The 26936-nt window shown below is 44.9% G+C and overlaps 1 protein-coding gene across 4 annotated transcripts in view; it reads right to left on the bottom strand.

The window, feature by feature from the left end:
- Window positions 1-21282, bottom strand: part of tbkbp1 (TBK1 binding protein 1) — a 109076-nt gene extending 87794 nt beyond the window's left edge. Inside the window, exons 1-2 of one of the 4 annotated variants that reach the window (XM_033035022.1) lie at window positions 20807-21282; window positions 6079-6329 (exon numbers count right to left, since the gene is read on the bottom strand). In XM_033035022.1, the coding sequence (XP_032890913.1) occupies window positions 6079-6306 (228 nt within the window). In that variant the 5' untranslated portion in view covers window positions 6307-6329; window positions 20807-21282. Of the gene's footprint in view, window positions 1-6078; window positions 6330-20526; window positions 20660-20806 lie in introns of those variants that run through there. The other 3 variants (XM_033035023.1, XM_033035020.1, XM_033035021.1) reach the window with 3 other exon arrangements.
- Between the last annotated feature and the right edge of the window lie 5654 nt (window positions 21283-26936).

Raw genomic sequence — 26936 nt, 5'->3', positions numbered from 1 at the left:
ACAGCTTAGTTAGTGACAATTCTGAGTGCAATAAGGAAGCTGCAGGTTGCAGCCACACTTTACAAGATTTCAGAACAAGCATCTCATGGAAACATAGAAACATAGAAAACAGGTGCAGCAGTAGGCCATTCGGCCCTTCGAGCCAGTACCGCCATTCAATATGATCATAGCTGAGCATCCAAAATCAGTACCCCGTTCCTGCTTTCGTGCCATATACCTCGATTCCGTTAGCCCAAAGAGCAATATCTAATTCTTTCTTGAAAACATCCAGTGAATTGGCCTCCACTGCCTTCTGTGGCAGAGAATTCCATAGATTCATAACTCTGGATGAAAAGGTTTTTCCTCATCTCAGTCCTAAATGGCCTACCCCTTTTTCTTAAACTATGACCCCTGGTTCTGGACTCCCCCTAGAATTTAGAAGATCGAGGGGGGATCTTATAGAAACTTACAAAATTCTTAAGGGGTTGGACGGGCTAGATGCAGGAAGAATCTTCCCGATGTTGGGGAAGTCCAGAACAAGGGATCACAGTTTAAGGATAAGGGGGAAGTCTTTTAATACCGAGATGAGAAAAACATTTTTCACACAGAGAGTGGTGAGTCTCTGGAATTCTCTGCCACATAAGGTAGTTGAGGCTAGTTCATTGGCTATATTTAAGAGGGAGTTAGATGTGGCCCATGTGGCTAAAGGGATCAGGGGGTATGGAGAGAAGGCAGGTACAGGATACCGAGTTGGATGATCAGCCATGATCATATTGAATGGCGGTGCAGGCTCGAAGGGCCGAATGGCCTACTCCTGCACCTATTTTCTATGTTTCTATGTAACATTGTGAACATTTTTCCTGCATCTGGCCTGTCCAATCCCTTAAGAATTTTATATGTTTCTATAAGATCCCCTCTCATCCTTCGAAATTCTAATGAATATAAGCCCAGTCGATCCGTTCTTTCATCATATGCCAACTGACACTCGAGCACCAAAGGAGGGTTAAGATGATGGACGGGAATCTTTCTTGGATAAGATCTCCAACCAGGGACACGTCTCGGCCTCTCGTGTGTTTCCATTGCACTGTTTGAAGAGACACTGAATGTCTTTGTCATACATTGCGGAAACAGGCCCTTCGGCCCAACATGTCTATCCCAGCTTAACTCCACGGGAATCGCCGTCTCAAGAAGGCAGATCCACGCCACCCTGACCATGGCGTCATCTGGCTGTAACCATTGAGAAGTAGGTTCAGGAGCCCGAGAACCCTAACCTCCAGCTTCTTCCCATCAGTGATCAGATTCTTGAATCACCCTGTACATCCCTAACCACAACCCTACTTCACCACTATAGAGTTTGTACAACTTTGCACTCAATACTCGACACTGTACCTCGATACATGTGACAAATTAAAAAAACTCAAACTACTTGGGCCTGTACTATTATAGTCTGGCTACTTAGTATAACATATTATGCCATTATACTTACAAAAAATAGCTAGTATAACTTTTAACTTTTAAGTTATACTGGGTAACTTTTATGAGTATAATTTTTTATTATAGTTTATTGTATATTTATTTGCAGAAATAAAGAACTGCCGATACAGGTTTACAAAAGAAAAATAAGTAAAGTGCTAGCGTGTTAGGCAGCATCTCTGGAGAACATGAATACATGACGTTACAAGTCCCAACCCAAAACATCAGCTGTCCATATTCTCCAGAGATGCTGCCCAACCTGCTGAGTTACTCCAGCACTCTGTGTATATTCATTTGTTCTATTGTTGCATTAATATGCCTATAAAACTGCAGCGCGTAGGAATTTCATTTTTCTGGTCCCAGTGCGTGAGATAATGAAACACCCTTGACTAGTCTTGAAGAACATATCTAAACTAAACACACTTAGATTGCAGCCTTTATGCCACTGCTTTCCAAGTGCACATCTGAATACCAATCAGATGTTATGAAGTCGCTGCCTGCCCCACCCCCTCGGGCAATGCATTTCAAATTTCAGCTACCCAGTGGGTGAAAAAAATTATTCTCCAAATGCCCTATCAATCTCCTAACTCTCAGCTTAAAGCTTTGCCTTGTGTTTATAGATCTCAGGGAAGGGAGGTATCAGTCTGAAGAAGGGTCTCAACCCAAAACGTCACCTATTCCTTCGCTCCATAGATGCTGCCTCACCCGCTGAGTTTCTCCAGCATTTTTGTCTAGCTTCAGCAAAGGGAAATGTGTTTCACTGTTTACCCTACTTTGAAAATGCATGCCTCCAGATTCACAGATAGTTTTTTCCCCAGCAAATATCACGTAACTGGGGTCAAGGAAAGAGCGTTCACGTCGCGGCCCTGTTTCCACCAGTCTTTCCACCAGCACGCACAAGAAGCACAAGAAGCGACAAGACAGACACCATTGTGTGCAGATGCCGAGAAGTGTGTTCAGCTCTGGCTGAACAACAACTAATCTTGTGTGTGGACTCGATAAGGGCCTGGCCTGTCCCATTTGGGCGACCTAATCCGCAAATTCTGGCGAGTTTGCCCTCGACTCATACTCGCAGCATGGTCGACACCAGGTCACAGGAGGTCTTCGTAACTCTCCTTCATGCTCGAGAGTGGTCTCCGCGTGCTCGAGGCATTGGCTAAGTCGCGGCGTTTTTTTCAATATGTTAAAAAATGCCCCCGAGTAAAATAAGGTTGCCATGGAAAAAAATCGATTATATTTTTACTCGTAGGTTTAGTCGTAATAGGTCGTAGTTGGTCGGCAGTCATAGATAGTCTTCATCATAGTCGAAGGGAGGTCGAAGGGAGATCGAAGGAGGTCGTCTTCGCTCTCCACCATTCGGTATCCAATTTTCCCGAAGTTAGTCGTAGTTAGTCGAAGCTAGTCTTCAACATAGTCGAAGGAGGTCTTCAACGTGTCATTTTTTTAAACTCTTCAAAACTCGCCAATTAGGTCACCCAAGTGGGACAGCCCCTTAAGAAGATGATCAGGTAACTGAACCATCCTATCTACAACTTGAGACTAGTCCTGAGCTACTATCTACCTCATTGGTGGCCTTCATGCGATCTTTAATCAGACTTTACCTTTCACTAAACGTTATTTGCTTTATCCTATATCTGTACACTGTTGGAGGCTTGACTCTAATCACGTATAGTCTTTTCATTGACTGGACAGCACGGAACAAAAACGCTTTTCACTGTACCTCAGTACAGGTGAGCATAATAGACCAAACCAAACTCAACTCTCAGCTTTCAAAGCCATTTTCAATGCCAGTGAGAATTTTAGAATAGAGATATCAGAGGAGGACTGGTGAAGATTTCATTATTCATTGATAAGACACAGTTTGAAATCAGACAATAAGAATGTTAATGCTACAATCGAAAAAGCTGCTCAGACTGGAGCCATGAATACCTGAGCCCTTTGTCTGTTCTGGCTTTGAATATATTTGTGAATTAAAAACATTTTAGCTTGTGCAGTTCGGTTACTGCTTACCCAAACACCTATTTGCTAATTCCCTCGCGCTAAAACTCCCCTTCAGGAGAGAAAGATTTGACTGGCTGATTGCCCGCGTTTGCTGGGTAACCCTCATGTCTCAGGTAATCGAGGAGCTCACAAACTGACCCACTTTCACACAGATCACACCGTATCCCGTTCACATACACCGTGCTATATTTAGGTTTGAGCACCAGCTCCCCTGCTGGCCCAGAGATTCAATTGTAGCTTCAACTTTAACAAAGGAACCTCTTGCTTTTTAGTTAACTTTAGTGTAGAGGTACAGCGCGGAAACAGGCCCTTTGGCCCACCGGGTCCGCGCTTACCAGCGATCACCGCACATTAACACTGTCCTGCACCCACACCAAGCCAATTAACCTACAAACCTGTGCGTCTTTGGCGTGTGGGAGGAAACCGAAGATCTTGGAGAAAACTCATGCAGGTCACGGGGATTAAAGATTCAAGCTTCAAGAGAGTTTATTCATGTGTCCCAGATAGGACAATTAAATTCTTGCTTTGCTTCAGCACAACAGAATATAGAAGGCATGAATACAGAACAGATCAGTGTGTCCATATTCCATTGTATAAATATATACATACATGCGTGTGCTCCATGTGGAGGACAGCAATGTAACTAAATATGAGTGGTGATTCAGTCCATTAATTTTGCTGGTATATTACTGACTTTGCCCAAACTTCCAACTCAATCAAATCAACTCATCACGACCAGGGGCAGCAACGATAGGCACAAGATGCTGGAGCAACTCATCGAGACAGGCAGTGTCTCTGGATAGAAGGAATGGGTGACATTTTGGATCGAGAGCCTTCTTCTCAATTATTCTTCTCATGGCGGCACAGTGGTAAAATTGGTGCCTCACAGGGGGAGAGCCAGGTTCGATCTTGACAATGTGCTGTCTGTGCGGAGTTTGTACGTTCTCCCCATGACCGCGTGGGTTTTCTCCGGGTGCTCCGGTTTCCTCCCACATTCCAAAGACGTACAGGTTTGTAGGTTAATTGACTTTGGTAAAATTGTAAGTTTCCCCTGTTGTGTAGGATAGCGTTAGTGTATGGGGTGATCGCTAGTCGGTGCAGACTCAGTGGACCGAAGGGCCTGTTTCTGCATTGTATCTCTAAACTCAATCAAACCCGTTCTATGTCATTTAAGACGCAAATAGCTGGACTAGGTACCTGGCAGGTTATACATAAAGGCTGGAGAACATGAACAGGTAACGTTTCAGATCAGTGCCCTTCATCAAACTGATTGACTTCCCCACATTTTGTCTAGGGAACTGATGCACTACAATGCTGAGAACTATATTCTGCACTCTGTGTCTTCCCCTTTGCTCTATCGATTGTACTTGAGTTTGAACTAATTGTACCTATGTATGGCATATGTGATCGGAAGATAGACACAAATAGCTGGAGTATCTCAGCGGGACAGGCAGCATCTCTGGAGAGAAGGAATGGGTGACGTTTCAGGTCGAGACCTTTCTTCAGACCCATCATTCTGACGCTGTACGGCAGCGACTCCACCACTGCGCCGCCCTAGATAACTTATCATTCTCTGTAAACCTTGCATTTAGGTTTGTCACCAATCATGCTGCCAGCAGTAAAAGCACATGGGCAGCTCATGTTTTAATACACAGAGGAATATTCAACTAAGATAGGACACTTCACGGCTTAGAGTCATAGAGTGATACAGCGTGGAAACAGGCCCTTCGGCCATATCCCTCTAAACCTGTCCTATACTTGTACCTGTCTAACTGCTTCTTAAAAGTTGGGATAGTCCCAGCCTCAACTATCTCCTCTGGCAGCTCGTTCCATACACCCACCAGCCTTTGTGTGAAAATGTTACCCCTCAGATTCCTATTAAATCTTTTCCCCTTCACCTTAAACCTATTGTATGTCCTCTAGTCCTTGATTCATCTACTCTGGGCAAGAGACGCTGTGCATCTACCCGCTGCATTCATCTCATGAACTTATACACTGTTATAAGATCACCCCTCATCCTCCAGCACTGCAAGGAATAGAGTCCCAGCCTACTCAACCTCTCCTTATAGCTCAGACCTTCTAGTCCTGGCAACATCCAAGTAAATCTTCTCTCTACCATTTCTAGCTTGACTATATATTTCCTATAACATGGTGCCCATATCTGAAAACAGTATTCTAAATGCGGCCTCAGCAACGCCTTATACAACTGCAACGTAACTTCCCAACGTCTATACTCAATACTCTGGCTGATGAAGGCCAATGTGCCTTTTTGACTACCTGAACTACCTGCGAATCCACCTTCAAGGAACCATGCACCTGCACACCTAGACCCCTCTGCTCCACAACACTACCCGGAGCTCTACCATTCATACCTACTTTAGATTAGAACTGCAACACCTTCAAATTGCAACACCTCACATTTCTCTGTATTAAATTCCATCAGCCATTCCTCAGCCCACCTGGCCAATCGATCAAGGTCCTGTTGCAATTTTTCACAGCCATCTTCACTATCTGCAAAACCACCCACTTTTGCAAAAACCAAACATCCTCATCTGTGTGGCTTCACAGCAACGAACAAAAAAAATATATTTTTTAAAAATCACAATATCTGCTGCCGAGATTTACCTTGAGATCGTACTGTCGGAGCTTCCTCTTCAAAGTGGAGTTGTCCCGTTCCATCCCGATCAACCTCTGCTTGATATCGTTGTAGGCGGTGATCAGTGCAAAGTGGGACGCGGAGTGTTCCTCTCCTGTAAGGTCAGTGTTGGGCGTCTCCACCCAGAGCTCCTCATCGTGGAGTCCCTCCTGCTCCAGAATACTGATATCTTCTTCGAAGAAGTTGTAAGAATCCATAGTAGGCCGTCATCAGGAAACTGTTACAAGTGAGAGACAATTACAAATCAGCCTCCCCTTTATTCAAGCAGAAAACCTATCTTGTGTTCTAGTTTGGGACGGCACGGTGGCGCAGCGGTAGAGTTGCTGCCTTACAGCGCCAGAGACCCGGGTTCCATCCTGACTGTGCTTGCTGTCTGTACGGAGTTTGTACACTCTCCCTGTGACCGCGTGGTTTTCCCCAGGTGCTCCGGTTTCCTCCCACATTCCAAAGACGTACACGTTTGTAGGTTAATTTGGCTTTGGTAAAAACTGTAAATGTCCCTATCGTGTAGGATAGTGTTAGTGAATGGCGTGATCGCTGGTCGGCATGGACTAGGTGGGCCAAAGGGCCTGTTTCCCTGTTGTTATCAACAAAACTAAATTCACGTTCTTAGATGGACACAAAATGCTGAAGTAACTCAGCGGGTCAGACAGCGTCTCTGGTGAAAAGGAATAGGTGACATTTCAGATCGGAAACTTTCAGATAGATCCCTTTTCTCCAGAGATGCTGCCTGACCCGTTGAGTTACTCCCAGCATCTTGTGTCTATCTTCAGTATAAACCAGCATCGGCAGTTCCAGAAAAACAAATTCTCAACTTTGTGTCTTAAACGGCGGTAGAGTTGCTACCTGACAGCACCAGAGACACTGGGTTCAATCCTGGCCGTGTGGAGTTTGCACGTTCTTCCTGTGACTAAGTGGGTTTTCTCCGGGTGCTCCTGCTTCCTCCCCCATTCTAAAGATGAGCAGGCTTGTCGGTTAATCTGCTGCTGTAAAAGTGTCCCTAGTGTGTAGGCCTGAACTAGTATATGGGTCGGCCTGGACTCCATGGATGGAAGGGCCTGTTTCCATGATGTATCACTAAATCTTTATTCTAAAATAGTGACCGCTGGTTGTGGAGTTGACCACTAGAGTGGACGTCCAGTCCACATGCATCCAGCAGAATCTCATACAACTCATTCTCGTTCACTCTCACTCCTTTAAACTATGGATACAAGCCCAGTCTGTCCAATCTTTCCACACAGGATGCAGCAGATGATACATGCACAATAAACGCTAATAATCGGGAATGTGATAAGGACCAAATCATCTCTGCTCGTGATGTTTGTTGAGGGATGGAGATTGCCCAGAACACTGGGAGAACTTCCACAAACCTATCCCATAGGAATCATACAGTCTTTGTCATACAACGTGGAAACAGGCCCTTTGGCCCAACTAGCCCGCACCGACCAACATGTCCCAACCGCACTAGTCCCACCTGCCCGCACTTGGCCCATATCCCTCTAAACCATCCTATCCATGTACCTGTCCAAATATCTCTTAAACATAATGATAGTCCCTGCCTCAACTACCTCCTCTGGCATCTATACGCCCACCGCCCTTTGTGTAAAAAAAATTACCGCTCAGGTTAAACTTTCAAAGCCCTGTCCCACGGTACGAGTTCATTCCAAGAGTTCTCCCGAGTTTGCCCTGATTCGAACTCGGAGATTTACGGTAATGGCCACTCGTCGGTACTCGGAGCTCTCGTGGACGTTTTTCAACATGTTGAAAAATCTTCACGAGTCTTCCCGTGCTTACCTGCCGTTAGCTAGTCTTCCCGAGTGCCTGCCGTTAGCGTTACGAGCCGCTAAGAGACGTCCCCGAGCTCCGACGTACCCGCTACGTTCATTCTCCGTGCTTACCACGAGTTTGATTGTTTTTTAACTCGGGAGAGCTCTTGGAATGAACTCGTACCGTGGGACAGGGCTATAACATTCAGCTGCAGAGTCAAGTTCAAGTCAGAGTTTTACACAAGTTTCTTCAACACACTGAGAAATCCCTGGCCACCAAGCAGCCAGTGGACTAGTCCCATGTCATTCTCCACATATTCCAATTATCTCCCTCGCATTCTACCACTGCTACACGCTGGGAGCCATTTACAGCGGCCTATCAACCTACCCATCCATACGTCCTTGCGATGGGGGAGGAAACTAAAAGGAAACCCATGCAGCCACAAGGAGAACGTACAAACTCCACACAGACAGCACCGGATGTCAGGATCATTCACTCAGAGCTTCGAGACAACAGCTATACGACCTGTGCCCACTTAACGTCCCGTTTCAAGGCTGATAGCCCTGATGGTACACCTCTCCCTCAGTAACGTTGCACTCCCTCTAGATTCAAACCGAAAGCAAAGCTCACAATGAAGTTTGCTGCTTTTAACTCTTCCCATTCCAGGGCTGACAAAGGAAACTAGATCTGCGTCACTTCGATCAGTCTCATTCCATCCATACACAACCCAGAGAGAAAGAGTCTCAACATCTTCATGGGTCTACTCTTCAAACGAAGCCAGGGAGATATTAAATATCCACCCAGTGAGCCTTGCGTTGTTGACTTTGATATTATCTTACTGTATTTTAACCTGCCAATTTGGACAGCACGGTGGCGCAGCAGTAGAGCTGCTGCCTTCCAGCGCCGGAGACCAGAGTTCGTTCCTGACTACGGGCGCTGTCTGTACGGAGTTTGTACGTTCTCCCCGTGACCACATGGATTTTCTCCGGGTGCTCCGGTTTCCTCCCAAACTCAAAAGACGTGCAGATTTGCAGGTTAATTAGCTTCGGGTAAAAAAAAAAAATTTGTGAATTGTCTCCAATGTGTAGGATCGCTGGTTGGTGCAGACTCGGTGGGCCGAAGGTCCCGTCTCTTCCATGTATCTCTAATCTAAACTAAACATTTGACTCCCCTTTGCTCCAGCCTCCCCACTCTTCTGCCAGTCACTGCCATTAATCGCAACAAAACTTACTAAAGGTTAAAATTCAGACTTCACCCACCCTATTTCTCCACTATGACGAATATTTTGCACTACAAGATAAATTCTTCCTAAGTTAGAAATAAATTCATTTGGGAACAAAAGAGTTAACCACAATTGGCAGAGATACAAGCTTTTTCCTGACTTTGCTGATGGTTTCCTTTCTATATATAATGATTAAAAATAGACCTTTGAAGTTGATTTCCCATTGCAACTTTAAATCCAAATCACCAAACTCAAACTCCTCAGAGTTACAGGGGAGTCTGAAGAAGGGTCCCCACCCAAAGAGTCATCCGTCCATTCCCTCCCCAGATGCTGCCTGATCCACAAATATTTCACTTTTCAGACTGCTAGTTTATACCAAAGATAGACACTAAATTCTGGAGTAACTCAGTGGGTCAGGCAGCATCTCTGGATAAAAAGAAAAGGTGACATTTCAGGTCGGGACCCTTCCTCAATCTGGTCTGAAGATGGGGTCTGACCCAAAAACATCACCTATTCCTTTTCACCAGAGATGCACCAGAGTTACTCCAGCATTTTGTGTCACAGCCTGAGGAAAGGTCTCGACCCGAAATATCACCTGTTCCTTTTTCACCAGTGAAGATGCCTGACCCGCTGAGTTACTCCAGGATTTTGTGTCTATCATGGTTTAAACCAGCATCTGCCGTTCCTTTCTACACATTATACCAAGTACTGCAACTTGGTGACCATAAATCAACAGGTTTGCATACAAGGTTCCTGCCACCACCCATCTCTCCTGCATGCCTGAATAAAATCTGCATAAGAACAGCATTGGGCCCGTATTCATTGGAGTCTAGAAGGATGAGTGGACACCTCACTGAAACTTACTGAATAGTGAAAGGCCTGGATAGAGTAGATGTGGAGAGGATGTTTCCACTAGTGGGAGAGTCTAGGACCAGAGGCCATAGCCTCAAAATAAAAGGACGTACCTTTAGGAAGGAGATGAGGAGGAATTTATTTCGTCACATGGTGGTGAATCTGTGGAATTCATTGCCATGGAAGGGTGTGGAGGCCAAGTCAATGGATATTTTAAGGCAGAGATTGATAGATTCTTGATTAGTACAGGTGTCAGGGGTTACGGGGAGAAGGCAGGAAAATGGGGTGGAGAGGGAAAGATAGATCAGCCATGATTGAATGACGGAGTAGAGTTGATGGGCCGAATGGCCTAATTCTGCTCCTATCACTTATGAATTTATGAACAAAATGTTTCATAAACCTTTCTTGATCATTCTCATTCCATCCCTCCACAACCCATCGGGGATTCTCCAAGAAATGTTTTGATGCCTTCAGGCATCTAGTCAAACCCAATGTTATTCACTGCAAAAGGCCAGGCTCAGGTTTTGATACCGATTGTGGTTTCAGTTGCACCAAGGTTATTCCTCTTACACTTTCACTTCCTGGTTGCGAATTTACAGTGACTCGTTTCTCATTAACCAAAACCCCAGAATATTGAAGAAACTGCACATAGCAAGCAAACTTATATACAGTCTGATCTGGGTGGAAATTGAGCCATGCAGACCCTCGAGCAAAGGGATAGGAACAAAAAATAAAACCAGACACTGAAGCAGACAGGAAGGTAGTGAAGGACGTACAGGAAGGATCAGTAAAGTAGAGGGATGAGGGGGAACCTCATTCGAACGTACCCAATAGTGAAAGGTCTGGATAGAGTGGATGTGGAGAGGATGTCACCAATAATAATAATAATAATGGATGGGATTTATATAGCGCCTTTCTAATACTCAAGGCGCTTTACATCGCATTATTCATTCACTCCTCAGTCACACTCGGTGGTGGTAAGCTACTTCTGTAGCCACAGCTGCCCTGGGGCAGACTGACGGAAGCGTGGCTGCCAATCTGCGCCTACGGCCCCTCCGACCACCACCAATCACTCACACACATTCACACACATTCACACACAGGCAAAGGTGGGTGAAGTGTCTTGCCCAAGGACACAACGACAGTATGCACTCCAAGCGGGATTCGAACCGGCTACCTTCCGGTCGCCAGCCGAACACTTAGCCCATTGTGCCATCTGTCGTCACCAATAGTGGGAGAGCCCAGGACCAGAGACTTAGCCTCAGTTATAGAACGTTCCTTTAGAAAGGAGATGAGGAGGAATTTCTTTAGTCAGAGGGTGGTGAATCTGTGGAATGCATTGGCTGTAGAGGCCAAGTCAATGGATATTTTTAAAAGGAGGAGTTTGACAGATTCTTCAATAGTATGGGTGTCAGGGGTAATGGGGAGAAGGCAAGAGAATGGGGTTGAGAGGGAAAGATAGATCAGTCATGATTGGCAGAGTAGACGTAATGGCCTAATTCTGCTGCTAGAACTTATGAACATGAGATTGGGTGATCGATGGTCGGCGTGGACTTGGTGATGTTTCTATGTTGCATCTCTAAACTAAACGAGCAGGGCCCAAGGTCAGTAAGAGGCAAAGGGGTTGGTATAACTGGTCGCCAAACCAGAAATCTAATTGAAAAAATATATATATATAGATATAGATATATATATTTATTTATTTATTTATTTATTTTTAAACGGACACGAAAATGATTTTCCGGTATTGGTTTAGATTTTTTGGCATAGAAACCACATAACACCAGACTCGGGAATAGCTTCCTCCCCACTGTTATCAGGCTTCTGAATGGTCCTTCCATAAGTGAGGGTACTGTCCAATTCATCTCTTCCCCATTGTGGACATTGGACTTTGTCATTGGGTTTGATAGTTAAGTAGCATACATGGAAAAATAAGCCAGATAATGTATTGGGACCCAAAATGTTAGCTGGTTTCTCCGTCCACAGATGCCGATAGAAAAGTTCCAGCATTTGCTTTTAAACCCGAGGGGTAACTTTTTTTTATACAAAGGGTGGTGGGTATAAAGAAAGGGCTGCCGGAGGAGGAAGTTGAGGCCGGGGCTATCACAACATTTAAAAAGCATTTAGATGGGTACATGGAGAGGATAGGTTTAGAGGGATATGGGCCAAATGCAGGCAGGTGGTGCTAGTCTAGATGGGACATGTTGGTTGGTGTGGGCGAGTTAGCCGAAGGGCCTGTTTCTACGCTGTAAGACTCTATGACTCTTTAAACAAGTCTACGTGTAGCAAAAGCAAAGATAAATGTTTTAATTGTATTGTTGTATTGAGGCCGATTGGTCGGATGTTTGTGATGATCTAGGTTCAATGGGAAGGAAATAGGAGTTTATACAGACGCCAGGATCGAACCGGAACCTGTCTGAGACAGTGGGCAGAGAAAGAAATGTGTCAGTGTGATGAAGGGCTGGAGACAGATGATTTAGCTTCCTTACAGCAAGTTAGTTTTTCATCTGAGACCAGATGCCACACAATTGTGGGCTTTCTTCAAGGTGATTAACCAGCTAAAGGTACCAAAACAATGACAAGCGCAAATGTTTTCTCTGAATCCTTAAAGGTGAGCAAAGAAAACCAACCATATACAATTCAAAACTTTCCAGTGAATTTTAACCAGAATTTACTTGCGAGATACAGCACGTTAACAGGCCCACCAACTCCATGCCGACCAGCAATCACCCATTACACTAGCTCAATCCTACACACGCACACACACACACGAGGGACAACTTTACAATTTTACAAGGGCCCAAGCTCTTGGAGAGGCTCTGGCCTTGCAATAACTGGTGCAATAAGAAATCTCATTGAAAAGAAAAAAAAACACAAAATTATTCTCAGTTATTATTCGCTATCTGGGGTTAGTTTCGTTTTTTTCATTAATATCATTTTCAATAATTAGTTTTATTGATCATAAAATAACAAAATTATTTAAAATGTTAATGATCTACAGGCCTTATGGTTTAGTTTAGAGATACAGCACGGAAACAGGCCCTTCGGCCCACAGAGCCCGTGCCGAACAGCGAAGCCCGTACACTAACACTATGCCACACACACTAGGGACAATTTACAATTTTTACCAAAGCCAATTAGCCTACAAACCTATACATATTTGGAGTGTGGGAAACCCGAGATCCCGGAGAAAACCCATGCGGTCACGGGGAGAACGTACAAACTCCATACAGACAGCACCCATGGTCAGGATCGAAACCAGGTCTCTGACGCTGTAAGGCAGCAACTCTACCACTGTGCCGCCCCCCGCCCCCCCCCCCCCCCCCAGCATATAGTTTAGCAATTCATCTCTTTAAGGTCGAGATGTGAAGGTTTGTCATTATATTTAAAAAGGAAAATATTGTAGCGCTGAGGACTCACAGCAGGGTGCAAGACTAATTGGATACGTGGTTCAAAGACTTAGGCACAGCCGTGATGGCCAAATTATTACTTCCCACTGATCAATTCCTGGTTTCTGTTTGTAAATCTGAGTGGCAGAAATCATTGCCATCTCCATGAATAGATTATACGCAGGTCATTAAAAATCTGCCAACTGCAGCCGTCCGTAGAGTCGAAGGATCAGAAATCACTGGCATTGTGCTTTTGTGCCTCCCCTTCCCAATCACAGCCGAATCACTGGTAAAATACAAGGCTTCACAATGTTCCTCGCCGAAGCCTCAGTTTTCTTAAGAAGATAGACACAAAATGCTGGAGTAACTCAGCGGGACAGGCAGCATCTCTGGAGAGAAGGAACGGGTGACTTTGAGTCGAGACCCTTCTTCAGACTAGTTGGGGGAAAGGGAGACGAGAGATATAGACAGTGATGTAGATAGATAGATAGATAGATAGAATATGTAGAGAGATATAGAAGAAAAGAATGAAAGATATGCAAAAAGTAAAGATGATAAAGGAAATTGGCAACACTGTCTATATCCCTCGTTTCCCTTTCCCCGACTAGTCTGTAGAAGGGTTTCGCCCTGGAACGTCACCCATTCCTTCTCTCCAGAGATGCTGCCTGCCCCGCTGAGTTACCCCCAGCATTTTGTGTCTATGGTTTAAACCAGCATCTGCAGTTCCTTCCCACAGAGTTCTTAAGAAGTTCTTGGGTGTCAGGCTTGGAGTTCATTGAGCGAAACACAAAATGCTGGAGGAACTCAGCGGGCCAGGCAACATCGGGGGAGGGAATGGACAGACAGCATGGTCTATCCATCTCCCTCCATAGATGCTGTCCGACCCGCTGAGTTCCTCCAGCACTTTGTGTGGTTTGCTCAAGTTTCCAGCAACTGCAGTTCCTTGTGTATACATTTGAGTTTATCGAAGGAATGTATGGCAAATATTTGTTATGATAGATCAATCTGTAAACCACCTTCACTGCTCTAGACATAAGGAACTGCAGATGCTTGCTGACAAAAAGAAGACACAAAGTGCTGGAATAACTCAGCGGGTCAGACAGCATCTCTGGAGAATATGGATAGAAATTATTCAGTCTGAAGAACAGTCCTTACCCAAAATGCTGCCTCAGCCCACGTGATCTCCCAGTTGCCAAACACTTTAACTCCCCTTCCCATTCCCACACTGACCTTTCTGTCCTGGGCCTCCTCGACTGACAGAGCGAGGCCAAACGCAAATTGGAGGAGCAGCACCTCATATTTCTCTTAGGCAGCTTACAACCCCAGCAGTATGAACAACATCAAGTAACCCTTACATCCCCTCTCTCTCCATCCCTCCCCCACCCTAGTCTTTATACTAGTTTTACTGTTGCGCTGTTGCGCTTATCTGTCTGTACAACTTATCATCTTCCCCACAGCCAACAATGGCCTCGTGTGCCCCACATTTCCTTCATTTTTGTTACTTTTTGCTTATCTTCCATTCATTCTCCTAAGTAATGTCTATATCTCTCGTTCCCTTCCCCCCCCCCCCCCCCCCAGAGTCTGAAGAAGGGTGGCACGGTGGCGTTACTGCCTTACAGCGAATGCAGCGCCAGAGTCCCGGGTTCGATCCTGACTACGGGTGCTGTCTGTACGGAGTTTGTACGTCCTTCCAATGTGACATGCGTGGGTTTTCTCCGAGATCTTCGGTTTCCTCCCACACTCCAAAGACGTGCAGGTCTGTAGGTTAATTGGCTTGGTAAATGTAAAAATTGTCCCTAGTGAGTAATAGGATAGCGTTAATGTGCGGGGATCGCTGGTCGGCGCGGACCCGGTGGGCCGAAAGGGCCTGTTTCCGCGCTGCATCTCTAAACTAAACTAAAGGGTCTCAACCCAAAACATCACCTATTCCTTTTCTCCAGAGATGCTGCCTGCCTGAGTTACTCCAGCCTTTTGCGTCTGTCTTCGGTTTAAGACAGCATCTGCAGTTCCTCCCTACCCCATGTTGCCTATGCATGTTCTCCAGAGATGCTGCCTGACCTGCTGAGTTACCCCAGCAACTTGGTGCCTTTCTTCATTGGTGTGAGAGTTGTCAAGTGTACAAACATATATAAAACAACTGCCTGAAAACTCCACCACTCACACTATGATGCAAGTCTTCATAAACTTAATGTAAACAGATTCTAAGTAGTAAATCTGGGACACCACAATGAAAGCATTGACTGATAATCAGCCCGAGTGGATTAGATGATTTGTTTAAAAGCCCTGTGCATTTCAAACTGAAGCAATTGAAATCTGTCCACTATGACCACCATAAAGAGGGTTGTATGGCAGCATTAACTGACAATATTGGGATTAGGGCATCTATCCAGGACCAAACACTGTACAAAAAATATAGGGCTTACTGCATGGTGCTGGGAACTGAAGAGAAATACATAACAGATAAAGTGAGCAGAGTCACAGCTGAAGTGTTACATTCACACATTGAAGCCATTTAACCTACTTTAACCAACAGTAGACACAAAATGCTGGAGCAACTCAGCGGGACAGGCAGCATCTCTGGAGAGAAGGAATAGGTGACGTTTCGGGTCGAGACCCTTATTCTGCGTTTAGTGTCTATCTTCGGTGTCAACCACCATCTACAGTTCCTTTCCACCATAATCCAACAGGTTTGGTTTTAATGTTCATTTTCTATTCTGCTCAATTATATTATTCAATATCAAAATAAGTATCAGGTGAAGTTTAAAACTGCCCAATCTAGAGGGATTATCGCCCAGCATGTTAACCTATAACTAACGTACAATATATTTGTCTGAAGAAGGGTTTCGGCCCGAAAAGGTTGCCTATTTCCTTCGCTCCATAGATGCTGCTGCACCCACTGAGTTTCTCCAGCACTTTTGTCTACATACAATATCTCTTTTGGATTTCATGATGTGGTCTCAGGTGACGTAAGGGACTATCACAACGTTTAAGAAACATTTAGACAGGTACATGGATAGCATTTGGAATCTTTCGCAGCCCCCAACATGCCAAGTAGTTACAGCCAGTAAAAGGTTTGTTTTTTTAAGTGCAGTTCATTCTTTGCAGGCAAATTGGCAGCCCATTAAAAAGAACAGGACATAATTGAGATAAATGACCAGATCATCTGCTTTCATGGTACTTGGCACAAGGAATATCAGTGAGGATATCAGCGGAATTATTTTTTAACAGAGGGGAGACAGAACACTCACTTTTGCCCTTCAAACCAAAAGGGTTGTGAGCGGCAGGTTTTTGTTTCATACACAGAGGCCGATGGGTGCCTGGAACATACTGGCTGGGGTGGTGGTGGAGGCAGATACGATAGTAGTGTGTAAGACACAATTAGCACATGGATATGCATGGAATGGAGGGACATGGATCACGTACAGGAAGACAAGGCTAGTTGTCTTGGCATTATGTTCGTCATGGACATTGTGGGCCGAAGGGCCAGTTCCTGTGCTATATTATTTCTACGTTCAAACAGGTGGCACCTTTGGCATTGCAGCTATTCATCACTGGTCAGGTACCTGAAGAAATGCCAAATAAATCAGTGTCTACCATGTTTTTAATATTAGTTTAGTTTAGAGATACAGCGTGGAAACAGGACCTTCGGCCCACCGAGTCCACGCCGACCAGCGATCCCCACACAATTACACTATCCTACACACACTAGGGACAATTTACAATACCAAGCCAATTAACCTCCAAACCTGCATGTCATTGGAGTGTGGGGGTAAACCGGAGATCCCGGAGAAAACATACGCTGGTCTCAGGCAGTAGCGGACTGGGTCTAAAAATATTGGTTGCCAGGCGACAAATGGGGCCCACTTCATCAGGGGCCCACTTGCCATCAGGCAAGCTGACACCCTGGCCAGTCCGCCACTGGTCTCAGGTATTTATTGGTAAATGTTCTCACTCCTAATTGACCATTGAGCACGAGCTTAAATGTATTAATACGGTGCTTAAATGTATTGCACAATCCAACCTCCCATCCATTGACTCCATCTACATCTCACTCTGCCTCGGCAAGGCCAGCAGCATAATCAAAGAAGAGTCACACCCCGGCCTTTCCCTCTTCTCCCCTCTCCCATGGGCAAGAGGTATAAAAGTGTGAAAACGCACACCTTGCAGATTCAGGGACAGTTTCTTCCCAGCTGTTATCAGGCAACTGAACCATCCTACCAACAACTAGGGAGCGGTCCTGAACTACTATCTACCTCATTAGAGACCCTCTGACTATCTTCGATCAGATTTTATCTTGCACTAAACGTTATTCACCTTATCATGTGCACTGTGGATGGCTCGGATTGTGTTTCCGCTGACTGGATAGCACGCAACAAAAGCTTTTCACTGCACCTCGGTACACGTGGCAATAAACTCCTCAAACTCTGACTGGAAATCCCCCACGTGATGAAAACGAGTAGCACCAGAGACAACCATGCACTCGTGATGGGGTGCTGTCTGTGTAGATTTGACACGTTCTCTGAAGAATGGTCTCGACCCGAAACGTCACCCATACCTCCTCTCCAGAGATGCTGCCTGTCCCGCTGAGTTACTCCAGCATTTTGTGTCTCTCTTCAGATAATACTCTAGATAGACGCAAAATGCTGGAGTAACTCAGCGGGACAGACAGCATCTCTGGAGAGAAGGAATGGGTGATGTTTTGGGTCGAGACCCTTCTATCTGAATTCAATAAAGCCAAACTCAAGCACAATAGGTAGAGCAAAGGGAAAGATACAGAGTACAGAATATTGTTCTCAGCATTGAAGCACATCAGTTCCACACACAAGGTCCAATGTCCGCAATGGGGTAGAGGCGAACTGGACAGTGGACAGAGCATTCAGAAGCCTGATGACAGAGGGGAAGAAGCTGTGCCTCTCTGTCTGGTAACATGTCTGGTCTTCTGGTAAGTATTTATCTGTCCTTCAACATCACTGGAAAAGCAGATTATATTATAATGATTACATTGTTATTGGTAAGAACTTACTGTTCACAATTTGACTGCTGTGCTCCCTGCATTCTAACAACTACTTTGGGATGTAAATTGCTTTGGCAATCCTGACTGGGGCATGAAGAGTGCTAGATAAATGCAGATATTCTTCCGAATAGTAGATCGGAGCTGAAACCTGGAGCATTGGTTAATTTTCAGATCAGGTAGTAAATTCTAACTTATAACGGTGAAGATAGACACAATATGCTGGAGTAACTCAGCGGGACAGGCAGCATCTCTGGAGAGCAGGAATACTTCCTAAACCTTATAATGGTGTTGGATGCAAGAACTGTCTCATTGGATCTAGGAGTGCAGGTGCATAGTTCCTTGAAGGTGGAGTCGCAGGTAGATAGTGTGGTCAAAAAGGTGTGTGGCACATTGTCCTTCATCAGTCAGAGTATTGAGTATAGAAGTTGGGAGGTCATGTTGCAGTTATACAAGACATTGGCGAGGCCGCATTTAAAATATTGTGTCCAGTTCTGGGCACTGTGTTATAGGAAAGATGTTGTCAAGCTGGAAAGGGGGCAGATAAGATTTACAAGGATGTTGCCAGGGCTAGAGTGTCCGAACTTTAGGGAGATGTTGAGTAGGTTGGGACTGTATTCCTTGGAGCACAGGAGGATGAAGAGTGATCTTATAGAGGTTAATAAACTCATGAGATCTATAGATCGGGTAGATGCACAGAGTCTCTTGCCCAGGCTGGGTGAATCGAGGACCAGAGGACATAGGATTAAGGTGAAGGGGAAAAGATTTAATAGGAATCTGAGGGGTAACTTTTTCACACAATGGGTGGTGGGTGTATGGAACAAGCTGCCAGTGGAGGTAGTTGAGGCTGGGATTATACCAACATTTGAGAAACAGTTAGACAGGTACATAGATAGGACAGGGTTGGAGGGATATGGACCAAACGCAGGCTGGGATATGTTGGCCGGTGTGGGCAAGTTGGGCCGAAGGGCCTGTTTCCACACTGTATCACTCTATCTCCAGGAATAAACCCCACCAGGCCCAGTTGATCTTTATGGCATGAAATACATTGTATCCTATCGCTCCTTTCAACCATTGGATACAAGATCTGGAGAGTATAATCTTCAAATATAAATGAAAATATTTCCTTCAATATTATCTTAGTGTGGGGATCTCATTCATAATATTCAGTGGAGCATCTATGTTTACGATCCTGGGAACTTTCGCAAAAGTAAAATTTATGCTAAGCTGAACCATTTATCATGGCGACCTTAAAAATGGTGTATAATTTATCTAAAGTTTCTTCATTGCTCGGAATAAATGGTTTACATTAACAGGCAGTGTCAAAGAAACCCCACTAAATTGCTCTTTGAAATATTTGGAATTATTATAGGGGATTTATTGCAATATGGAGAAATCCCACAGAATAATCTATACCAAAGCAGACTTGAGAAAATATTAAAGCTGAATATTAGCATCTCATGGTTCATTTGGGAAGCATACAACCCAGCGGTATGAATATTGATTTATCTAACTTCAAGTATTCCCTCTACATTCCTCCCCACCCCCAGCTTCTCGTTTTCACCCAGCAAACAGCGAGCAATGGCCTGTTTCCTTTAGCATCGTTACTTTTTTTTTGCATATCGTTCATTCATTGTTCTACATCATCGTCTATATCTCTCGTCTCCTTTCCCCCTGACTCTCAGTCTCGTCACCCATTCCTTCTTTCCAGAGATGCTGCCCGTCCCGCTGAGTTACTCCAGCTTTTTTGTGTCTATCTTCGGTTTAAACCAGCATCTGCTCATTAAAGCTGTGATGTTGGCCACGGTAGATTCAGCCTCATTTTCTCGGCGGATGGAAACGCCTGCGCACTTGTTCTAATCCAACCCAGCATCTCGCCTCGAACAGTAACACAAGGCAAGATCTCACACACACACACACATACACACCAAAAAAAAAAAATCATTGCCGATTTTTATAAGACGATTGTCAAGTACACGTGTTAACGTTGAAGTAAATGCCAGAATGCACATTTTAAGCGGAGAATTAAATCGGGAGTCCAATCGAGAGAAGGGGAAAAAATATGGCTGTGTGTGTGTGTGCCTTATCTGAAGGGCGAAAGATGAGGAAGAGAGAGGTTGATTGTGGTTTCTGAGCCGCTGGTGGTGGGTGTGTGTGGGTGAAAGGTTGCACTCACGTGTTGGTGGTTGATCCTGGGACCCCATTTGGCTGTGGTAGTGTCTCTCTCTCTCTCTCTCACACACACACTCACTCACTCACACTATCCAGGCTCGGTCTCTTTGTAACTTACACCAATGTTGCAATTTCACTCCCCGCAGAAGCACCACGTGGTGGCGCAAACCTCTACAGTACAGTATCAATCCACGGATACATGTTCTCTTTGTATCCTTTCCAATCCGCTTCCGCACCGGCTCAGGCTATTTTCCTCTTTCCTCTTCCCTTTCATGGCTATTTACCTTTCTTTTATAATTGTACCTCGCTGCTGACGACGGTCCCGGCGGCTTCTCGGACGGGCAGGTGAGAATTTCTCGCGAGCCAATGTTCTGGCAAAAACCCTGCCTTGAACAGATCGCTGGGGCAGCGGGCTGCCATCTTCGACATACTGATACAAGTGGGCGGTTTGTTGACATCAGGGATTTCCAAGGCGGCTGCTCTCGCCAGCAATCCCTCTTTTAAAGAGGCATTTCCGTCTTTAAGAATGCATATCTTTTTTTTACAAATCACCATTTGCCACAACCAAGTATATTGTGTGTTTTTTGTTGTTAAAACAAAAAGGACTACATCAGTAAACCACATCAATATCCGGATTAGATCGCTCTTCAAAACTGTTCACACACTGTACATAACAATATACTTTGCATATTTTATGGACAGGATATTAATTCTTGTCCACTTGCCAACCGATAGTAGCTCACCACTTTCTGGGTAAAGAAAGCGGCCCCTTTAAACACAACGAGGGGGCGTCACAACTAATGTTTTTAAAAAAAAACCTGTTCATTTAGAAAAATCATCTGTTCAGATGTTGTCGTTTTAGGGTTTTTTTTAACTGCAGCGTCAACAAAAAAAAAACGAGTGGGAAGATTTGGATTTTTTTTCCCGAAATATTTCACTGTTGGTTAAAATAAATATTTCTAACACGCCTCGCTGTTTGATTGATTTCACTGCACTAAGATACACGGTTCGAAGTCTCTCTTCTCGCCCACTGCTGATCGCCGGAGTGGTTCCATTCACATTGGGGTTCAGTGAGTCTACCGGCGCCCTGTGATTTGTCTGGTGGGAAATTTGCAGTTAAAACACTTGTTGTTTGTCGTAATTTCAAAGCTGGAGATTTGAAATTGGAGAGTAGAGAGCGAATGTTGCAAATGTTTGAAATTCAAGGTAGAATCAATGCTGGGTGTCTGAGATGGAAACTCGGGAAACGAGAGCAGCAACGAACCATTTTAGCCGTCGGGTATATTCACTGATATTTGTGTATGGTGTGTGTGTGTGTGTGTGTGTGTGGGGGGGGGGGGGGGGGGGTGGTCGGTCAGCCAGAGCCAGAGCCAGTTCCTGCCTTGGGCAGTCAATATCCAAAACGCAGCCAAGTCCCTTCGATCCAGAATCAATCGCTGTGGATGACGTCAATTGGTCTGTAAAAATCTCTACGGTATGAGACCGCCTTCGACCCAAAGGCATGAACATTGAAGTCTCCAATTTCAAGTAAAAGCCGCTCTCTTCACCCCCTCCCTCTGTTTGCAGACTCTAAGTGAAATGCATTCACGCCCCCTCCCATTCCCACACTGACCTTCCTGACGTGGGTCTCCTCCATTGTCAGAGTGAGACCAAACGCAAATTGGAGGAACAGCATCTCATATTTCGCTTGGGAAGCTTACACCCCAGTGGTACGACGAATATTGATTTCTCCAATTTCAAGTAACCCTTGCATTCCGTCTCCATCCGTCCCTCCCCCACCCTAGTCATCGTACTAGTTTTGCTTTTGAGTTTCATTGTCTGTATAACTCGTTTTCATCTCGCTGATGTGAGACGGGAAGCCGCCAGCCGAGTAGAGATGACCAAGGCCACCAGTGACGAACGCCACCTCCTCTATGGACGTGTACCCCCGGCCCAACGGCTGAAGTCCAGGAGAAGCTTTCTCAGCCATGTCCAGCCCCTAATAACATCATGGGAAGAAACCAGACTCCAACTATGGACAAAAAGGCTTGAGGACGACCCCCCTCCTACTGACATGGGTATCCCTCCTTCTGAAGCCCTCCCTCCGGGCTCAGAAGCACCATGGGTCCAGTGGAAGACGCTCAACCGCCTGAGAACAGGAACAGGGCGATCAAAAGCTGCCATGGCCAGATGGGGCTATGAAACTGGCCAAACCACCTGTGAATGTGGAGAAGAGGACCATACAATGCAGCACTGCCTTGTCTGCCCCCTACTACCCAACCAGTGCAGCTCAAAGGATCTTGCAGTGTTCAACAAAAACGCAAAGGACTGTGTAAAGGAATGGGAAACTGTCATATAGTCAACCAGCTTCAAAGACACGAAAAGAAGAAGAATCTCGCCCACAGCCAACAATGAACCATTGTGGGCTCCACCTTTCCTTGATCTTCATTACTTTTTGCAAATCTCTCATTCATTTGTTCTGTGTACCATCTATATCTCTCGTTTCCCTTTCCCCTGACTCTCAGTCTGAAGAAAGGTCTCGACCCGAAACATCACCTGTTCCTTTGCTCAAGAGATGCTGCCTGACCAGCTGAGTAACTCCAGTATTTTGTGTCTATCTTCGGTTTAATCCAGCATCTGCTGCAATTTCCTACACTTTATCCTATCAAAGCACGTGCCTTTAGGAGAGCAAGGAAAATTTAAAAAACAGTGGGTTTAGAGAAAGAGAAAAGAAACTGAAAAGAAATGTCAAAAAGGAACATTTTTAACTTACTGCTGACATCTTATCGTCTGAAACAATAATTAAGATCTCAAGAGATGCCGCTGAAGTGATGTAACAGTTAATTTTAATGCTTGAGAGCTGACAGGCGGTATTTAAACGGATATGTAGACTGAAATAAGCAAAACTTATTTTTCTAGACATCCTAATTTTATCCCATTCAATGAATTTTTATGTTGAAAGTTGGGATTACAAGGAGTGAGAAAGAGAAAGGAAATGTAGAAGGAAATTTGTAATTTAAAATTAAAAGGGTAAAAAGGAACCGTTTTTACGTGCATGGTAGGTGCCATAATTTGGACAGCAAATGTGCGGCACGGTGGTGCAGTACTAGTGTTGCTGCCTTACAGCGCCAGAGACCCGGGGTTCGATCCTGACCACAGGTGCTGTCTGTACGGAGTTTGTACTTTCTCCCTGTGACCCAGGATTTCTCAGGATGCTCCTGTTTCCTCCCACACTCCAAAGACGTACAGGTTTATAGGCTTCGGTAAAAATTGTAAATTGTCCCTGGTGTGCGTAGGATAGTGCTAGTGTATGGGGTGATCGCTGGTCGGCGTGGACTCGGTGGGCCGAAGGGCCTGTTTCCGCGCTGTATCTCTAATCTAATCTAAAATCTAAAGCAATGTTTCAATCACTAAGGTTACCCATCCGTTTGTCCTCACTTGAACATATTTGTCCATAGGCAAGTTGTTTAGGTGGAACTACACTTCCACTAGCTCTGCTTCCTGCAGCGATGTCATTCTAATCTCCCAGTTCCACTATTCTCATCGTATCTACTATGATAGTCATCGAGTCTTACAGCATGGAAACCCCCCTTTGGCCCAACTTTCCCACACCGACCAACATGTCCCATCTATATTAATCCCACCTGCCTGCTTTTGGCCCATATCCTTCTAAACCTGTCCTATCCATGTACCTGTCTAAATGTTTCTTAAACGTTGCACTATTACATAGAAAAAACATAGAAAATAGGTGCAGAACGAGGCCATTCAGCCCTTCGAGCCAGCACCTACATCAACCAGCTCCTCTGGCAGCTCTTTCTATATACCCACCACCCTTTGTATAAAAAAAGTTACCCTTCAGGTTTATATTAATATATATAAACAACAAATGCTGGAACATTTCTATCAGCTTCTGTGGAAAGAAAAACCAACTACCATTTTGGGTATGATGACAGTTTCTCAAGAGTATTTCCTGTTTCGATTTCAGATTTCCAGCAGCTGCCGTTTCTGATTTTCACGGAATGGAATCTGCCGGAAAATCTGCTGGAATCATGCTGGAAAATTATGACCAATAAGATTGGTCTTTTTTCTAACAAGCAGTTAATCTATAATTGAACCTATTTTAATCAGCAGATAAAAGCTTCACAAATAACTTTGATTGTTCTCATCACATTTTGTTGCTTTGTGTTTCACAGCATTGGAGATAGTTATTACAAGTAACTTTTCTACTGCTTTCTAGATTTGGCACAATTATTTATTGAGTCTGACAGTCCAACAGCACGGAAACAGAAAGTTAAGATCATTCCCGGGTGGCACGGTGGCGCAGCGGTAGAGTTGCTGCCTTGCAGCGTTTGTAGCATCAGAGAACCGGGTTCGATCCCAACTATGCGTGCTGTCTGGAAGGAGTTGGTACATTCTCCCCGAAACCACGTAGGTTTTCTCCAAGATCCATGGTTTCCTCCCACACTCCAAAGACCCGAAAAGTCGGCTATTCCTTCTCTCCATAGATGCTGCCTCACCTGCTGAGTTTCTCCAGCATTTTTTGTCTACCACCAGATTCAGGGACAGTTTCTTCCCAGCTAGAACATGCAAACCCCATGCAGGCAACACCAGAAGTCAGGATTGAACTTGGCTCGCCGGTGATATGAGACAATAGACAATAAACAATAGGTGCAGGAGTAGGCCATTCGGCCCTTGGAGCCAGTACTCAATGTGATCATGACTGATCATCCCCAATCAGTACCCCGCTCCTGCCTTCTCCCCATATCCCCTGACTCCGCTATCTTTAAGAGCCCTATCTAGCTCTCTCTTGAAAGTATCCAGAGAACCTGCCCTCACCGTCCTCTGAGGCAGAGAATTCCACAGACTCACAACCTCTGTGTGAAAAAGTGTTTCCTCGTCTCCGTTCTAAATGGCTTAGCCCTTATTCTTAAACTGTGTGGACCCGGGTTCTGGACTCCCCCAACATCGGGAACATGTTTCCTGCCTCTAGCGTGTCCAAACCCTTTATAATCTTACATGTTTTAAAGCTTCACACTGCATCGCGGTGCTTCCCCGCTACACCTCTTTATCTGCCCACTCCGCTGTTCTTCCCCTCCTCTCGGTCCTCCGTTCTTGTTCTCTGATCTATTTTTACATTTTCCTTTCTATTTCAATGCTGCCAGAGCAATAAACAGGACAATAAAATCATAAATGGAGGCAGCGGAGAGGAACGCTGTGAAAAACCAAACGCAGAAAAAATGACTTCAAAAGGCCGAGGGACATATACTGCACTCAATTGAAATATGCATCTCCTTAGCAACCAGTCAACAAGACAGTTGGCACTGCAGGGGTGGGTAATCAAAGAATGTGTTTGTGGGCTGAAAGAATGGTTTTTAACCTATTTCATTTTGTATTTCATATTTCCATTTGACATAGAAGAAGACCATTCAGCCCATTGAGTTTATGGCTGTTCTCCATGTAATCCCATCATGAATTAATAAGTGGTACACAAAAATGCTGGAGAAACTCAGCGGGTGCAGCAGCATCTATGGAGTGAAGAAAACCCTTCTTCAGACCGAAGCGTTGCCTATTTCCTTCACTCCATAGATGCTGCTGCACCCGCTAAGTTTTACCAGCATTTTTGTGTACCTTCGATTTTCCAGCATCTGCAGTTCCTTCTTAAACACAAATTAATTAATAAGTGATAGGAGCAGAATTAGGCCATTTGCCCCATCAAGTCTACTCCGCCATTCAATCGTGGCTGATCTATCTCTCCCTCTCAACCCCATTCTCCTGCCTTCTCCCCATCACCTCTGACACCCATACTAATCAAGAATCTATCTATCTCTGCCTTCAAAATATTCGTTGATGGTCTCCACCGCCTACTGTGGCAATGAATTCCACATATTCATCACCCTCTGATTAAAGAAATTCCTCCTCATCTCCTTCCCAAAGGAACATCGTTTTATTCTGAGGCCATGACTTCTTGTCCTAGATTCTCCTCTTCTTACACTGACCTCCTGGTAATTTATTCACAAACACTCATTAAGTAAGGCAGCAACTCTACCACTATACCACAGTGCTGCCTCTATTTTCTAGGTTCATAATTCAAAAGTTATAGGAGCAGAATAAGGTCTTTTGTACCATAAAGTTTACTCTGCCATTCAATTGTGGCTGATCTATCTTTCCCTCTCAACCCCATTCTCCTGCCTTCTCCCCATAACCCCCGACACCCGTACTAATCAAAGTTTAGGTTTATTATTGCCACATGTACCAAGGCACAGTGAAAAGCTTTATTTTACACTAGACCAAGTGGGACCCATTGGGTCCCTGACACACGGGAGGCCTGGTCCCCCAATGCAACCTGTTCCCCAACACAATATTCCACCACTCACCCATAGGCCCCAACTGTGCAAGGGCGACTAATTTCCTCTTATTCACCCTCCCTCATTTTAA

This window comes from Amblyraja radiata, chromosome 16 (assembly GCF_010909765.2).
Source record: "Amblyraja radiata isolate CabotCenter1 chromosome 16, sAmbRad1.1.pri, whole genome shotgun sequence".
In the NCBI taxonomy this organism is placed as follows: Eukaryota; Metazoa; Chordata; class Chondrichthyes; order Rajiformes; family Rajidae; genus Amblyraja; species Amblyraja radiata.
The sequence above is the reverse complement of the archived record's forward strand: the minus strand, read 5'-3'. Positions and strand labels throughout refer to the sequence as shown.